This window comes from Microcaecilia unicolor, chromosome 6 (assembly GCF_901765095.1).
Source record: "Microcaecilia unicolor chromosome 6, aMicUni1.1, whole genome shotgun sequence".
NCBI lineage: Eukaryota > Metazoa > Chordata > Amphibia > Gymnophiona > Siphonopidae > Microcaecilia > Microcaecilia unicolor.
In genome coordinates this window covers 159,981,546-160,000,386 of record NC_044036.1, presented here as the reverse complement: position 1 = coordinate 160,000,386, position 18,841 = coordinate 159,981,546, and the positions used below count along the sequence as shown (strand labels likewise).

The window sequence follows — 18,841 nt, the reverse complement described above, 5'->3', positions numbered from 1 at the left end:
CGGTTATTTACACACATGGGAACCCACTTATGCATATTAATGAGTAGAAAACCAACATTTATGCCTGTTCTTGCAACCTAAAAACTAAGGGCCCTGTTTACTATGCCACATAGGAATATAATGGGTGTCTTTATCGTTAGTGCATGCTAATTTTTAGCGTGCACTAAAAAGTTAGCACGCCTACAGTGCAGCTTAGTAAAGAGGGCCCCAAGTGGCTCGTTCTAGAATGATCACCCATAGCGGAAGGTCTCTTTGTGAGTTTTCTTGTAGTTTGTCATAAGCGGAGCCATGTTTGATTTCTAGAATCTGCTAGAAATAAGGATCTACAAGAAGTAATCCTCGCAGAGCATTTTACAGGTCCTGACAGAAGGCATCAAAGGGTTAATGAAATCTAAATGAATATATTAGAAATCCATTTTAGATGTCTCTGGGCTGAAATGTGAAGCAGTCAATATGATGGCCCACCTCCAGGCATTAACTAGACAAATGTTTCTTATATGTAAGAAGCATACTTGGAATTCTAGCAAACCCTTCAGGTTATCTTTTTTCCTCAAAGAATAGATCTTAACTTGTTAAATATCCCAATGTTTTATGTAGCTTTGTAGCTTCACTTTTGTTTAGAGCATGCATGGCATGTTTGAAATAGTCTTGTTCTCATCTGGAGATGTTGGTTCTGGTGCCATTATGTTTTTATTTTATTAAACAAATTGCTTCCCTTCAGCCTTATAATGCCTTCTTTGCGGCAGTAAAGTGGATAATGACTGAACTTGTCTGGTAAGTAACATTTTCCAAACCTTTCCAAATGCTAACGCTTTTCTTTTTTTTACAGCCTGCTCCTTTAGTGGTTTCCAGCCACCCATTGTCATTTGTTTCCAAACCCCCATGTGTAAGCTCACTAAAATATTAGAAAAAAAAGCCTGCATGAGAATACGCACAACCTTGGCTTGCCTTACATGATTTGCAGTCATCAAGTGCATCTTTGTTTTTTTCCTTAGCAGTATAGTGGCTTGGAGCGCGCAAACCCAAGTTTTTTATTGTGGTTGCTGTAAAGTTTAACATGACTATCTGTTTTTATGCTCTTTGGGTGGGCTGTCCTCAATAGAACAAACGGTCTTGATGATTCATTGTGTTAATTTTGTGATTTCATGGGCTACAAGGCAGACATTTTGCAGTTAATACCCCTTCTAGATCTGCTGCTCAGGTGTTGTTTGAATGTTTGTATGGCTTAATCCTAACAAAGCTTTGAGCCTCAGCAGGACATCAATTGCTGAGGCTTAGCATTACACAGGTTGAAAATTAAAGACAGTGACTTTTATTAGAGATGTGAAAGGGCTTATTTATTTACATGAAAATAAAGAAGCTATTGCATGAAAGGGGGAAGCCCTTTCAAGAGTTCTATTTGTGTCTATCCTGGAATGTAAATAGCAAATTATAGTATGAGCAGGCATTAGCCAGGTCCACATGCTCCCCCTTTCTCCAGCTCAAGCTCTAGCCCATCTCCCAATCAAGTTCAAAATACTGTGCATTGAGATCTTTTAGTGGAAAAACAAGGGCCACTATTTGTATTTCATAATACATAACAATGTATTTCACATGTCCAAATCAAGAACGTTCAGAGAGCAGGCAGTAGTTGCCTCTGCTATATTTCTGTGCAGTGAGGGGGATTATTTTATTTATTTATTTATTTATTTATTTATTTATTTATTTATTTATTTATTTGCTTATTTTTGAAATATTTAAAGTTGGCATATCTAAAAAATCGACACATATTGCAACATACACTTACATAATTAGCAAAGCAACAACACTAATTTAAGAAGGATAAAAATATGATGGAGAATAATTTTGTTCCTTTACCCTTCAGACTACATACTCTGAGATTGCAACTGTCCCATGGGCTGAACAGTAACATTGATAATTAAAGTAAAGTGCAGCAGTCAAGGGCAGGATCTAAGTTAATATAATTGGAAAGGCTGACATAAATGTTGGAAAATCCTTGCTCACTTTAAAGGAAACATTTTGCTGATAGCACTAACTGTATCAAGATGTAGGCCAGAAGACACTCTGCAATTAAATGTTTACAGCCGTTTCCTGCTACGAGCAATTAACTTTTGTAAACTTATTTCACATTGCATTTGCTACACAGGCAGAAAAATTCAAAACAAATTCAAATGGTGAATTCATGTAGCATATTTTCCTGAGAAAAACACAAAACAATTTTGTATTTATTTCTTGTTTAATAGAAAAAAAAAGATGTGTTGTTCATGATAAAGGTACTGTCACTGTAGCACTGTAAAAAAAAGAGAGATAAAATGTTATCATAATAATAATAGAGGGGGCTATTTTTTACATTTCTTGCATATGCCAGTATCTGCACATAATGGGTATGTTTAAGAAAGGCTGCCTAAAATTAGTTACTGGGATACAGTGTGCTAAGCACAGATTCTATAATGTCAACATGTATGTGCCTAACTTCAGGTATGAGTACTTGCGACATGTCAGAGGCTGGTGTAGGTGCCTGCATATAACTTTAGGCAGTTAGACACGTAACTGTTAGTATTCTATAACATGTGTGTGTGTAACTGCTAGGCACGCCCCTGCCCTGCCTATGCCCCTCCCATAAACACACCCCTTAGTAGGCATGCATCATAGAATTTTCCAAACCTGGAGCTTTTTGTTAGACATTTAGAAGGATACTGGCATATACAAAGAGTGATATCATACAGCAGCTTCTCTGTATAAGTGTTGGCAACCTCTATACATAACTGTTGGCGTTTATACACATGAGGAAAAGCTAAAGAGGTTAAGTCTCTTCAGTTTGGAAAAGAGACGGCTGTGGGGGGGATAGGATTGATGTCTACTTAATTCTGAGTGTTGTAGAACTGGTAGAAATGATTAGGGGACACTCAATGAAGTTACATAGAAATGCTTTTAAAACAAATAGGAGGAAATATTTCTTTTCCCTCAATGAACAGTTAAGTTCTGGAACTCATTGCCAGAGGATGTGGTAACAACAGTGGCGTACCAAGGGGGGGCGGTAGGGGCGGTCCGCCCCAGGGGCACACCGCTGGGGGGGTGCCGCGCGCCGGTCAGCTTCGTTCGTTTCCATGCTCCCTCTGCCCCAGAACAGGAAGTAACCTGTTCCGGGGCAGAGGGAGCATGGAAACAAACGAAGCTGACCAGCGTGCGGCACCCCCCCCCCCCCAGCGGCGTGCACCCGGGTAGGGTTCTTTCGCCGGGGTGGGGGGTGTCCTTTCGCCGGGGGGGGGGGGGGGTCACACTATACTGGGGGGGGCGCTGCACCCGGGGGGCGGGGTGCATCAGAGATTCGCCCCGGGTGTCAGACCCCTAGGAACGCCACTGGGTAACAATGGTTAGCATATCTAGGTCTAAAAAAAAGGTCTGGACAAGTTCCTGGAGGGAAAGTCTATAGTCTGCTATTGAGATAGGCATGGAGAAGCCACTCTTTGCCCTGAGATCAGTAGTATAGAATGTTGCTAGTATTTGGGGTTTTGCCATGTACTCATAATCTGGATTGGCCACTCTTGGAAGCAAGATACTGGGCTAGATGGACCATCAGTCTACCCCACTATGGCTGTTCTTAAGTATCCCTTGGGGGAAGTCACTGCTTGCCCTGGGATTATAATCATGGAATGTTACTACTATATGGGTTTCTGCCAGGTACCTGTGACCTGGATTGGTCACTGTTGGTCATCTAATGGCTATTCTTATGTTCTTATCCTTTTTGCACTGACTATCTGGCAGGTTAGGTATGTGGACACTGACACTGAATATCACCAGAGTCCACATATCTTTTTTGTGTAAAAGGTCCCTTTGAATTATTGTGCATGCTCTGGTACTTACCTATTTGGATTATTGTAATTCCTTGTTTAAGGAACTGCCATAGAGCGATTAAGCAACTCCAATTAGTGCAGAACACTGCTGTTAAGTTACTTTTGGGGGCTAGAAATTACAATCATGTCATCCCTTTTTTATAGGCTGAACATTGGCTACCGATTAATTTTCATATAACGTATAAGATATTGGTCTTACTGCATACAGTTCTTCATACTAGCTTTCCTCAATTTTTTGATTTCCTATACTCCTTTACGAACCCTTCAGTCTGTTCAACAAGGTCAATTGGTCATTTCATCACCCCAACTAAATTTCCTTGACCCCATGCTTTGCAACTGGCTTCTCTTTTAAGAAGTCCCTTAAAACATACCTTTTCCAGGAAGCCTTTTATTTAGGTACTTAATTGGCTCCTGCATTAGGTTATTGGGTCTGTTTAGTTTCTGTGGTTGGATTATGGGCTGGGATCTGGAGACATGACAGATAAACAATGTCTTTTATCTTGACTTTCTTTTAAACCAATGGAGTTCTTTTCTAAGGTTTTGTGTTATGTTTTGTACTCTGCTTCGATGGGTTTCCTTAAGTGGATAATCAAATAAAGTGAACCTTGAACCTTGTATAAAACATTGAAAAATCATATACAGTAAAGAACTGTTCATAGAATGCTCGGAACATGCCTCCATTAGATTTCCATGTGCATAGGTATAAATAGCACCTGTTCTAAAATTGCTACATGTGCCCAGGGCCGGGGCTGCAACTTAAGAACATAAGAATATCCATACTGGGTAAGACCAATGCTCCATCTAGCCCAGTATCCTGCTTTAAACAGTGGCCAATCCAAGTCACAAAGCACCTGGCAGAAACCCAATTAGTAGCAACATTCCATGCTACCAATCCCAGGGCAAGCAGTTGCTTCCCCCATGCCCATCTCAATAACAGACTATGGACTTTTCCTCCAGGAACTTGTCCAAACCTTCTTTTAAACCCAGATACGCTAACCGCTGTTACCACATCCTTCAACAGTGAGTTCCAGAGCTTAACTATTCTTTGAGTGAAAAACTATTTCCTCCTCTTTGTTTTAAAAGTATTTCCATGCAATTTCATTGTAGCAGCACCTTTATTGCCCACAGATGAGAAAACATTGCAGTGAAAAAAGGTATACAAGCAAATATTTCAGTAAACAAAGCACTACAGGTATTCTGCCCCAAAGGGCTAAATTTAAGAAGCCCACAAAAGTCTCACAGTGCTTGCATTTTTCCCACAAAGGGCAATTTTCAAACTGCCCTCACTGAGACAAAATCTGAGAACCTCTTTACCTGGGTGCACTGTTTTCCTCTTCGTCTACAGTTATCCTATTAAAAGATGTTTCTTGGCTTTCACGTCTCTTTTAAAGAAAAAAGATGTCAATGTGATAGTGACTGAAAAGAAAAAAAACAATAAAAATGTTACCTACTCTAATACACATTTACATAAACTTCCACCTAGGTTTTTGGTGGAATTTAATCTTTGCAGTTGGTGGCACTCTGATCTAACAGCGAAAGGTAAGTCTGAACAACCTGTCCCTTTCATGGTTCCTGGAGAAATATTTCTAAATTTAGCTGCATTTCAAACACATCAAGGCATGCCCATGTTTTATTTTCAGCCAAGTAATTAATAATAATTATATGTTCCTTCATTTCATAGCCAGTGATTTAGTTTACAATTTGTTCCTGTCCTGTTAGTAGTCTAATCTTCTACTCATAACACATATATTTGACATGTTATACTGAAAGTTCCTATGTGCTGTAATTATAAACTAGTACTCTTTTGAAAAAAATGTTAGGCTCTCTGTTGATATTTTAGCTGGTCCTTGACTTTCAACTTCTGCCCCTAGTGGACTGTGATCTTCATGGCCCTCTTCTATCTTTATTTACCATTGATACCACAGATCACACTTTGTAACAGGAGAAGATCTTAAAAGCCAGGAAAAGCCAAACGTCAGGGTCATATCATAACCACTAAGAGGGAGTATTTTAATGTTGACTAGGCCCTTTTTATTTGATAAGCAGGATTTGTTAGAGGGCTCTTTTACTCAGGGTTGGCGCACGGCAACAGGCTTGCCACGCACCAATCCGGAACTACCGCAGGGCTACCGTAGGAGCCCAGCGGTAGTTCTTGCCCCCAAAATGCGCCATTTCCGGTTCTACAAAAATATTTTCTATTTTTGTAGTGCCGATGCTTACCCCAATGATAATCAGTTAGCGCGGGAGCCCTTACTGCCACCTGAATGGTTGGCGGTAAGTGCTCCCCCACCTGAAATGGCCACATAGCAAGTTGTTCACTTACCGCATGGCCATTTCTTTTTCTTGCTGTGGTAAAAGGGGTCCTCAGCGCACAACAAAAACACACGCTGACAATAGCACAGGTCTCCTAGGACTCCTAGATGTGAGATCCATTTTGCATAGGACATCCAAATCAGGACATTCAAAATTTCATAGGTTCTGGCTCATTGAATGTTCATGTTATATGTGTAAATGACAAGTTTTACAACTTACACAAGTAAGTGATGAATCTTGGAAAACTAGGCATACAAAAAAAGCCAGTTAAAGATCTGAATTCTAAACCTCAACCCCCTAAGTCTATAAAAAGCGCTAAAAAATGTGCATGTAAATTTGGGCTTGCGCCCAGTTTACACGTGCATTTTAATTGAATAACAAGCTAATTAGTGCCAGTAATTGGCTTTTAGCAAGCAATTCTTGGCACTAATTAGATTCAATTAATATGTACACATGTAAATTTCGGCACAGGATCCACACCTAAATTTAACACAAGTTGGAAAAGGAGGGGTGGAAATGGGAGGGCCATGGGTGGATCGGAATGGATCAGGGGCGTGACTTTTAGTTACCTTGTGTAACACTGGTAAACGGCATTTTTGTTACAAAGAATGTGATTGGTGTTCTTAGCTAAGTCATGGGTGCTGAATTCAAAAATGAAATCAGTTTTTGCCTATCGAGCTCAGTTTTCTTGTGACACGCTACCCTTTTTATAAAAATCCTTGAAAACGCTGCATTTTGGTAACCTGCTGTGCAGGGCCGCTGAGAGGGGGGACGGGGGGACAAAATCCCCGGGGCCCAGGCCTTCAAGGGGGGCCCGGTGCCAGTCCCACCCACCTTCTGACCGTCTGCCACCGGGCCAGCCCCCTGTATTTAAATCACCGAGCGGTGCGACTCTCCCTCTCACCTCCCTGTGAGGCGGAACTCCTCCCTTCGGGTCTCCTTCCATCCCTGTATCCCGCCCTCGGGGGAGCAGCAGCGGCGACCTCGGGGGGGAGGGGAGCGGCGACCTCGGGGTGGGGTGGCGGCGGGGGTGAGGCGGCCTTGTCCCGGGCCCGGCCAAGTTTCTCGGCAGCCCTGCTGCTGTGGATTAATTTAATTCAGCAGTTGTAATTGTTGGAAAAACAATTGAAATATACTAGGAATTACAATACAAAACCCTTAGTTTAGAAAGCCACCACCAGGAAATAAGGGAGGTTTGGCAACATTGCCCATGAGTCATGCTCGAACATGTTCAAACACGTTCTGTTGCGTCAGTTGCCACCTGTATCTCAGCATTGAGAGTTCAGTCAACTATTGCTGTTGGAAGTGACTGCTTGTAGTTCTACGTTTGTGAAGGTTTGTGTTTTGTGTCATTTCAGAAGAAATGCCTCGTACCTGTGCAAATAGCCCAAATTCTTTTTGTTGGTAACCCTTCTAAATTGAATTTGTTAATCAGTAAAACTTTCTGATTTATCAGATTAAATTAACATAATCCAGAAATGATCCAGGAGACGTATCTGAGGAAAGAGGAACCTTGACCAGCGGTATGGTTTGATTTGTGCTTCTGGATTGCAAGTGATATTTCAGCTTCCTGGCCTTCTCACATGACTTTCCCAATATCCACTGGCATTGAAGAGCAAGACTGAATTAAGGGTTGGGTCTAACAGCACTCGGTATAGGGACAATTAGACAGAAAGGTAGAGAAAAGCAATAGAAGGTCCAAACGTCAACAAAGTAAAAGAGAAATGTTTTTGGAGATACGGGACTAAGGGAACAAAGAAAATTAAAAAGGGGAGAGAGGTTTTTACGATACGGTATCAATGTACAAGAAGATACAAAAAAGACTAATTTTGTTTTGAATAATCGCTAAAATTCTATTTGCGTTTTAGCCCAATGTGCAGCTGCTACTCAGAAAACAAATAGAATGTTAGCGATTATTCAAGAAGGGCTTTAGAACATCTTAGACTGTATCTACAGAAAGGCAGTATATCAAGTGTGGAATAAACATAAACATAAGCAAGAACATCACAACGCTTCAGTATAGGTCCCTGGTGCGACTGCACCTTGAGCACTGTGTGCAGTTCTGGTTGCCCCATCTCAACAAGGATATAGCGGAATTAGAAATGGTCTACAGAAAGACAACAAAAATGATAAATGCGATGAAACACTCCCTTCCAAACAACTCCTTTATGGTGTCCTAAGGAGAAAACCTAGATTGAGAACCCACTAGGGACAAAGTGCCAGTGGTGTAGCCACAGGTGGGCAGGGGCCCACCCAGTTTCCCTTCAGGCCCACCCAGTGATGGCACACATTATTAGTGTAGCTGGTGGGGATCCCCGCCCCCATGAGCTGAAGAGTCATCTCTGCAGTTCCCCCTTCCCCTCGGCAGTCTCATCCCCGGAGCAGTTAGCAGCACCTTTTCAGCTGCTGATGCCGGCACTCCCATCTCCTGCGCATGCTCAGTTCAGTTGGCACCCCCCCGTGCATGGGGATGCTGGTTGAACTGAGCATGCACAGTGTTGGCAACTGGAAATGCGCTGCGGACTGCCGAAAGGATGAGACCACTTATGGAGGACTCCAGAGAGGATTCTTCAGCTGGCAGAGCCTGAGAATCCTGCCAGCCATGATACTCATTTTTATGGGGGTGGGGTTGGGGAGTTGCAGGCAGAGAAAAATTTGTGGGTCATGTCCACCCAGTTCACCACAGGCTCACCCAAAAATTGAGTTCTGGCTATGCTACTGCAAAGTACCAACATATAATATATATAAACCGCTTTGGTTGTACCACAGAAAGGCAGTATATTCAAGTTCATGAAACCAGAAACTAAACAAATTAGGGCTTTTCAGCTTGGAAGAAAGACAATTGAGAGAGTGCATGATAGATGTTTATAAAAATTATGAGTGGAGTGGAACAATTACTTAGGGAATGGTTGTTTTGACTTTCAAACAACAAAAAAACCAGGGCACGTCATTAAAACTAATTACCATTAGATTGGAAACAAATTGTAGAAAGTGGGGGGGGGGGGGGAGGTTCTTGCAGTACATAATAAAGTTGTGGAATCTGTCACCAGAGGCTGTGGTCAAATCTTTTTGAATATCCTCCTTCAGTGCTCCTCACTATTCCCCCCCCCCCCCCCCCCCCCCCCCCCCCCGAGCTCACATTTCTCCCTCCTTTGTTTTGGCTGTCAAGGCAACTAACATGGCAGGATCAAAAAGAAGTTCGGACAGGTTTCTACAAAAAAAAAAAGTCTCTAAAAAATTATTAGTGAGGTAGACTTGGGAGTGCCGTTACTCATCCCTGGAAATGAGCTATGAGAAATTGACCTACGTTTTAAGATTTGCTAGGTATTTGTGACTTGGACTGACCAGTGTCAGAGACAGGTTGAAGGGCTTAATGGATTTTGGTCTGACCCTGCATGACTTTTTCTTATGTTCCTATGCGTTGCTCATCCTATGCGATTCTTTCTGCCAATAAGGTATCTCAACTGCCAATTATAGAAACATAGGGGTCAATATTCAGTGGAGTTTAAGCAGGGGCAGCAGAGGCTCCTGCCTGCATTGGTCACCCATACAATAGTCTGATCCAGAAGCTAGACAGCAAGGAAGTCATTTAAGAAGGCTTGTGTGGGTTTTACATGTGTAAATAGCAGTGTTTACAGATGTAAATGTCATAAACATGTAAATAGTAATTGTAGAAAGCTGTTATTTAAAAACCACAGCAGGCACATTCTGCATGTGCTTAGGGCAGGCCAAAGAATATGCATATAGTTCTGATTTTACAATGGCACTACACATATACTTTTTAAAATATGGACGTCTGCATTTATACTGGATTTGAAGCTGGCATGGGTAAAGCTATGCATTGGACCTGGAGTTTATTAGTGATTGAGGTGGCAATAGTGTTTAGTTCTCTGGTATTCAACTCCCCACCCCTCAAAATTCCTGAAGGGAAACTGGGTGGGCCCCTGCCTGATCCTGGATGATCAGTTTGGTAAAATCTGTCACTTAAATGTGTACGTGGTCACACTTACATGCATAGGTTGTAAAATCACCCCCTCAATCTATCACAGATTGCCTACATTTAAGCATCTTGGAGTGAATTCTATATATGGTGCTGAAAAAAAATCAGAGCCCAAACAAGCGCCATTCTATAAGCTACGCTTAAAGTTAGGCGCAGGTTATAGAATAGGAGCACAAAAAGATCAGCACGCACATTCCTGAATCTCCACTACCCCAGCTGTATAGGACTTAAATATAAATCCACATATGCATCCAGCTTCTCCTACATAAGCACGCAACTATGGAACGCACTACTGAAGGCCATAAAAACAATGCACGACCAAACAATCTTCTGAAAACTACTGAAAACTGACATATTCAAGAACGCATACCACAACGATCCATCCTAAATACTAGACAACTAGACTTTACATGAACTAGACAAAACCAAACTCTTTACACTTAACTAATAATCTCGCTGCTACTAATGAAAGTTACGCAATACGCACTACCACTTTATTTCTCATGTTGGAAATGAAACTTATGTTATAATTTACCCTATTACTCAGGAACTTCTATGCAATACCACTTTGTATTCTACTTTACCATGTATGCGCCTTAATGCAATACCATTTGTAATTCTCTACCCGGAAATGGCTGTTGGGTACTCAAATTTTTAGACTTTTAGCCATTACGACGTGTGTAAGTGTATATTTACACACATAAATGGAAGTAGTGTATGCAACTGCTATTCTGTAATTACGTACTAAAATGCTATACTGCATAATTGTCAGAAGGTGGAGTATGGGTGGAGCATGGGCAGGCCATAAGTATCGCCATGCTGGGACAGACCAAGGTTCCATCGAGCCCAGCACCCTGTCACCGACAGCGGCCAAAAGAACAAGCAATTTGTCCCGCCCATCCTAGAAATACTGTATTATTCCTTCATCCGTTCAATAACATTCTATGGCTTTTTCCTCCAGGAAGCCGTCCAACCCTTTTTTGAAGTCCACTAAGTTAACCGCCTTAACCACCTTTTCCGGCTGCAAATTTCAGAGTTTAACTACGCGTTGAGTGAAGTTCCTCCGATTCATTTTAAATTTACCACACTGCAGCTTCATCGCATACCCCCTTGTTCTAGTATTTTTGGAAAGCGTAAACAGACGCTCCACTTCGACCCGTTCCATTCCTCTCATTATCTTATAGACCTTTATCATAGGCAGGGCTGACACTGATGTTCTTAATTTACAGAACACTGTGAATAGCACATGTCAATGGTCCATTTAGGCGATAATGTTTACTCCAGTCATAGATATAGTGTCAATGTTAGCACCTGCACATTGATGGTGACGTATGCTAGGATCCTATGACAGCAAATTATACACAGAGAATAGTTGCACTTCCTGCTTAATTCTAGTGCCTAAATCAGAAGTTTTCAACCCAGTCCTTGGGGCACACCCAGACAGGTGGGGTTTTCAGGATATGCCAGACTGGCTGGGTGTGCCCCGAGGACTGGGTTGAAAACCCCTGGCCTAAATAAATGGTGCATTGTTATAAGAATTACCTTCTCAGAGGACAATTCCAGAACACTGTGCCTATGTTCAGACACCAAGAAGGCGCCTAGTCTATATAAGCAACTACCTTCCTTTATGAAAACCTATCGTAACAGGTAAAATATGAGCATATATTTGGCAGGACCGCATGCACAAGCCATAGAGCCGGTATAAATGCTTGCACCTAGAATGCTACGTAGAGACTGACTGCCGAGGTGGAAGAATAGAATCCACTACAAACATAACAGGTCAGACAAAGAAGTAGCGTGATCACGACCATAGACGGTCGGTAGCCCAACTGTTTGGGGAGGCTAAAGGGGGCGGAGCTTACCTCCATACGCTCCGTGGCAGCGACGTCAATAAAGAAAAAGACTACAGACTCGCCGCCAGCTTCTCCCTTCTCTCTGCACACAGTGTCCCGTGATGCATTTTCTGTTTCCGCGAGAGCAGAGAGAAGGGAGAAGCTGGCGGCGAGCCTGTAGTCTTTTTCTTCATTGACGTCGCTGCCACAGAAATAAAAGATGAAAATACGCCGGGCGGGAGGGTGGGCTGCACCACAAGCGGAAGTCGACGATTGGGCTGGGGAGGCTTAGCCTCCCCAAGCCTCTTATACGGGGCGCCTATGATCACGACAGTACGATGCTTTGGTGCCCTGTTTGGATTTGTATTCTTTTTAAAGACTTGTATCCTTTTTTAGCACACTTGTGAAGCATTCTTGGCCACATTTGGGCTTTATTACATATGCACAGTCTCCTGAGGCAGGCATTTTAGCCGAAACATGGTACTGTGTCGAGCCATCATTTTTAAACATTGTACATTGGAATTATTGGATGAGTTTTCTTAATCCCGCTACTCCTTTGTCTTACCTAGGTTGCTACAACATGTGCACAAACTAGAATATTTATTTATTTATTTATTTGTTACATTTGTATCCCACATTTTCCCACCTATTTGCAGGCTCGATGTGGCTTACATAGTACCGGAGAGGCTTTGACGTCTCCGGTGAACAAATACGAGGTAATGTTGTGATAGGATAGAGTTCATGTAGCACTGTCACATTAGGGAGTTGTACAATGGAAGAGTTGCGTAATGTCCATTACGTATTTGAGTTTTCTTGTGTAGCAGAGTTCAGGCATTTAGTTGGGTCGGTAGGGTATGCCTTTAGGAACAGGTTAGTCTTTAGTGATTTCCGGAAGTTTAGGTAGTTGTACATTGTTTTCAAGGCTTTTGGTAATGCATTCCATAATTGCGTGCTTATGTAGGAGAAACTGGATGCGTAGATTGATTTGTATTTAAGACCTTTGCAGCTTGGGTAGTGAAGATTTAGAAATGTTCGTGTTGATTCGGATATGTTTCTGGTTGGTAAGTCGATCAGGTCTGTCATGTATCCTGGGGCTTCACCGTAGATGATTTTGTGAACCAGGGTGCAGATTTTGAAAGCAATGCATTCTTTTATTGGGAGCCAGTGTAGCATTTCGCGGAGGGGTTTTTGCGCTTTCAAATCACGTTTTTCCAAATATAAGCCTAGCTGCCATGTTTTCTGCGGTCTGAAGTTTCTTTAAGGTTTGTTCTTTGCATCCCGCATAGATTCCATTGCAGTAGTCTGCGTGGCTTAGTACCATTGATTGTATCAGGGTGTGAAATGTTTCCCTCGGGAAGAATTGTTTTAAGCGTTTGAGTTTCCACATTGAGTGAAACATTTTCTATGTTGTGGGTGCCACTTAGCTCTCCAGTGTTAGGTTATGGTCCATTGTTACGCCGATGATTTTTAGACTATCTAAGATAGGAAGGGTGTAGTCTGGTGTGTCAATTCTTGTGGGGTTGTCCACGCTGTGTTGGGATGAGAGGATGAGACAATGTGTTTTTTCTTTATTGAGTTTTAGTTGAAATGCATTTGCCCATGAGTCCATGATGATCAAGCTGAGATTGATCTTGTTAGTGATTTCTGTCAGTTTGGTTTTGTAAGGGATGTATATTATGACATCATCTGCGTATATGAAAGGGTTGAGGCCTTGGTTGGATAAGGTAGTGTATATATGCTTTCCCTGTCCATGATCCACCCATGAGTCCACCTTCAGACTATTCACCATCACATCTAGGTGCCACTTATTATTATATTGCATAGCCAAAGCATTGACATTTGTGCTGTATAGGCCCCTATTTTGGATATATACGTGCATATTTGGCAGCTAAACTCTGGAATGCACTACCAACTAACTTGAAAACAATTAATGAATTAACTATCTTTCGCAAAGCTCTAAAAACCTAGCTCTTCAACAAGGCTTACCATGAGAACCCATAGACTAACTATAACACTTCGCCGCTCCACCCTGATTCAGAAAGGCATCTTTATTACTGTTTGCTTAGATCTTTTTGTCATCCCAGACCTTTTTGTAACACTTTGTAACAGCAATTGTATCTGCGACCCTGGAATGGCTTTGCCATAATAGGTCTTTGTAAGCCACATTGAGCCTGCAAATAGGTGGGAAAATGTGGGATACAAGTGCAATAAATAAATAAATAAATAAATAAATTCTATTTTCAATGGCCCCAATATTCAGACCACGGGAGATAGCCAGGCCGTGTCTTGTGGTCAGCGCTGAACCCAGATATTCAGTGCTAGGCTGTTTCTGGTGACCGGCATCGAATATCCGGTTTAACCTTGGCTGGTTCCAATGTAATTGGCCAAGAGCGCTAGCTGGTCAAATTGGAGCTGGCCAAAGTTATGCCATCTATTGTGGCGGCCAAATATGGCCGCCACGATAGGCCGGCTCCACAATGAAAATCACTGGATATATTGTATGAGTATAACTGTTAAGTACTGTTTCAATGGTCAAACCATTTTAAATATCGGACAGAATGACTTTCTTATGGGAATACGTAGCTGTTGCCACTGAACGTGCCAACATTTATACCTCAACACTACTTATACCTCATTCCACCACATTATCACTTTGTATTAATTCATACCATGTGTTTGTTTAGACCGGAATCGGCTAACGCCACTAACGGTAATATGGTTAATTTACATACATCTGCCTGAAAGAACCCAGCAACACAAAGAAACCTAAACTTGTAATGAACACTATGAACACTATATAACTTCCCTCTCTATGATTTCAAATGTGTCTGTAACATATTTATCTCATTGACAATAACATCACTCAGTATTTGTTTCATCACCGGATGTGGCTATTGCCTCACGGTACTATGTAAGCCACATTGAGCCTGCAAATAGGTGGGAAAATGTGGGGTACAAATGTAACAAATAATAATAATAATTTACACAGTAGTCCAATGGCCTTGTATATATTTTACAAATGGCTTCACACTCAGCAGAACTTTTTGTAAAATACTCAGGAAGCCATTTGTGAAATAGGGCTTTAAGGGCGCCTTTTACTAAGCGGCGGTAAGCCCAACGGGAGCTTACCGCTCGCTATATATGAACTACCACCTGGCTACTGCAGCAGCCCAGTGGTACTTTCCATCCCTAGCATGCCATCATTTCCGGCGCACAAAACTTTATTTTACCGCCGGAGTGTACCCGGCGGTAATCAGGTAGTGCTGTGCACTGCCTGGTTACCACTGGGTTAACGCGGGAGGCCTTACCACCACTTCAGTGGGTGGTGGTAAGGTCTCCCCCTCCAAAATGGATGCGCAGCAAGTGCTTTACTTGTCACATAGCCATTTCCTGCAGGAAGGTAAAACTTCCCTTTTACCAGCTGCGGTAACAAGGGGCCTTGGCGCATGTGTGTAAAACACACGCTGACACTAGCGCTGGCTCCCTTTTGCCGCAGATTGGCAAAAGGGGCCCTAAATATATTAAGCTGGGCCAATGAAAAAGGATCACCTTATTTTAGACTATTTTCCAAAAGAAAAGCAGGCTTATGAGATCACTTTATGCGTGTGTGCGGGCACATGTGTGTCCAACCTGAAGACTCTGACAAGGATGTGTGGGGGGGAGGGTTTGGGGGGGAAGGTGTTTGGAACTTTGAATATACACAGATCATGGGCGTACTCATTTCAGAAAGCTGACTTCTTAATTCTGGATGGATGTGTCTTGTTTTCTGTGTATTGACCTTTCGTTCTGTGCATTCAAATGAACTAAAATGGCACTATTTTCTCCAAAATCACAAATTTTGTATCAGCATATCTGTTCCTTGAGTGGCATGAGGTAATGCACTCACAGGAACCCACAGTTCATATCAGGAAAAGCTTTTTAGCTGTATGTAGATAGACAGCTGGATAAACAAACAGTTTTGACAATAATAATGTGAATGAAGAAATACTGACTCTCTTATGCAGATTGAACAGATCAAAGTTATTATTTCACACCTTTAAACCTGTTTTTAGTTTCAGCTCAAAGCATTCCTCAAGATTAAAGTGATGCCTTAATTTGCTATTCCTGACTTGCACTTTATTAAGAACATTTTGATATTTCCTGGCATCTGTTCAAAACCAACACTAGATAGAACAATATGATTTAACTTGTTCCTAAGCTAACAACATACCACATTAGAGTACTGTTTTTGTAATTTGACTACATTTGCATATACTCACTTAAAGAAAAATTCAAATTCTCTCTTTCTTTCTCTGTAAATATGTACAGATAAATAGGTGTATATCCAGCTCATTTTCTAAAGTGATTGCCGGCGATCTTCCGACACAAATTGGGAGATCGCCGGTGATCTCCTGATCCCGGCCAAATCGATATTTTCGAAAGCCGATTTTGGCCAGCCCCACAACTCTGCACCACTACCATAGCCCTAAGGGGTGAAAGGGGGCACCTACATGTGGGTACAGTGGGTTTTGGGGGGGGTTGGAGGGCTCAACATATACCACCACAAGTGTAACAGGTAGTGGGGGGGATGGGCCTGGGTCCACCTGCCTGAAGTGCACTACACCCACTAAATACTGCTCCAGGGACCTGCATACTGCTGTCAGAGAGCTGGGTATGACATTTGAGGCTGGCATAGAGGCTGGCAAAAAAATGTTTTATTTTCATTTTTTTGAGTGGGAGAGGGTTGGTGACCACTGGGGGAGTAAGGGGAGGTGATTCCCTCCAGTGGTCATCTGGTCAATTGGGGCACTTTTTTCAGACTTGGTCCTAAAAATAAATGGATCAAGTGAAGCCGGCGAAATGCTCATCAGAGCCGGCCATCTTTTTTCCATTATCGGGTGAAGCCGGCCATCTCGTAATCACGCCCTATCCCACCCCCGTCCCGCCCCTGTCCTGCCTTCTGTACCCTGCTTTGAAGTTTGGCCGGCTCTGCGACGGAAAGCAGTTGGCGCCGGCCAAACTTCGCTTTCGATTATACCGATTTGGCCGGGTTCAGGAGATCGCCAACCATCTCCCAATTTGTGTCAGAAGATGGCCGGCAATCTCCTTCGAAAATAAGCTGGTTAGTGTCCTAACCTTAGCAGCCAATCCTTTTAGCTTCTTAGCTTCCTTTTAACCAAACAATTTCAGAAAACTGCTATTTCCCATGTCCCAAAGAGAATAGATGTGCATGGGGAAAACATTCCGTGTCAGCTTCTACACCAGTTCAATGAGATGTATAGGTTTTAAAATGTTGCTCTTTATAGTCAGGGCTTTACATGAGAGATCATAGGAGTCATTTCCTTAACTCCATATAGTTAACTTCAGCCTCCAAAATGAAACTATGTTAAAATTGTGGCCTCACTTTTTAATTCAATCAAACATGAGTAAAGGCTGACCAAAGGACAAATTCAGCACTACAGATAGTGCTTAAAAGATGCTTTATTAGCTGCTTACACAAAAGGACCTGACATGGTCCATGTTTCGGCGTCACAAAATGCCTGCCGCAGGGGTCACAATAGTATTATTTGTGGAGCAGATTTTTCACCATGTCCAACAACCTTGGTGTGTGAAGGGCCAATACCATCTTGGTCCAAACAGTACCATTAGCCACTTTGCACTTGAGGCAAGACAACATCCACACATTGGCACTTCAGGCAAAGAAAACACTCCTTAACTGACAGCTCTAGAGCAACCAAAATCAGCACTCGTACATTTACACTAACTTGGTGTATGAATATATTTGATGCCATCAATTCAGTATTATGTGCCAGGGAAGATGTTGAGATCCGGAGCTGCGTTTTCACTTGCAACCCAAAGTCGTATAAGGGCGCGTTTAGTGGTGACTAGGGAAAATGCTTTATTTTGGTGGGTGCCTACACTGTGGAATCAACTCCCTTTGGAATTGACAATGGAGACATCATTTAAACAGTTTAGGGTGAAATTAAAAACACATTTTTTCAGAAAGCGTTTAGTGTGGAGTTGACATAAGACTCTGGTGAAATCTGCAGACAATGATATTCACAGTATAGTTTTGATTTTATTGATTGGGATGGTGACTGGCCTTGTTGAATGAGTCCTTTCCTTCTGTGGAGGAGTAGCCTAGTGGCTAGTGCAGCAGACTTGATCCTGGGGAACTGGGTTCGATTCCCACTGCAGCTCCTTGTGACTGTGGGCAAGTCACTTAACCCTCCATTGCCCCAGGTACAAAATAAGTACCTGTATATATGTAAACCGCTTTGAATGTAGTTGCAAAATACCACAGAAAGGCAGTATATCAAGTCCCATTTCCCCTTCCCATTCAGCTATGGTGTTCCATTCTATACTTATTTTTATAATTGTATTGTATGTTAGAAAAGTAGTATATCAAGATGTTTAAATCTATTATATATAGCTGAGATAGATGCATTGGTGTTTATTTTATAACTTACATGTATACTTTGGATTGCCACCTGTGCTCTGCCCAAATTCCTCCCCCAATCAGTACGAGGGCAAAATTCTAAAGGCAGGCCTAGATTTAGGCCCCTGGAGGGGGCACCTAATAGGATTCTATTCTATAAGCAATCAGTTTGCAGCATAAAGAACTCAAGCAAGACTAGTTCTGGCAAAGGCACAGCAGCCTATTATTTTACAGTTTGACCCAATAGATTATTGTAATAGTTTTTATATGGGATGTGCTTGTAAAGTTTTAGTTAAATTACAAAGGAGCCGATATTCAGACTGCAGGAGATAGCCGGGCTGTCTCCAGCGGTCCGCAACAAAACCATGAATTTAAGGCCGGGCCGTATCTGGCAACCAACATTGAATTTCCTGGGTATTTTTGC

At 42.2% G+C, this 18,841-nt stretch overlaps 1 protein-coding gene across 1 annotated transcript in view; it reads left to right on the top strand.

Moving 5' to 3' along the window:
- Nucleotides 1-18,841, top strand: part of CACNA2D3 (calcium voltage-gated channel auxiliary subunit alpha2delta 3) — an 877,278-nt gene that overhangs the window by 810,991 nt on the left and 47,446 nt on the right. Inside the window, exons 32-33 of the mRNA XM_030205518.1 lie at nt 722-774; nt 5,338-5,393. Coding sequence (XP_030061378.1) covers nt 722-774; nt 5,338-5,393 — 109 coding nt within the window. The remainder of the gene's footprint in view (nt 1-721; nt 775-5,337; nt 5,394-18,841) is intronic.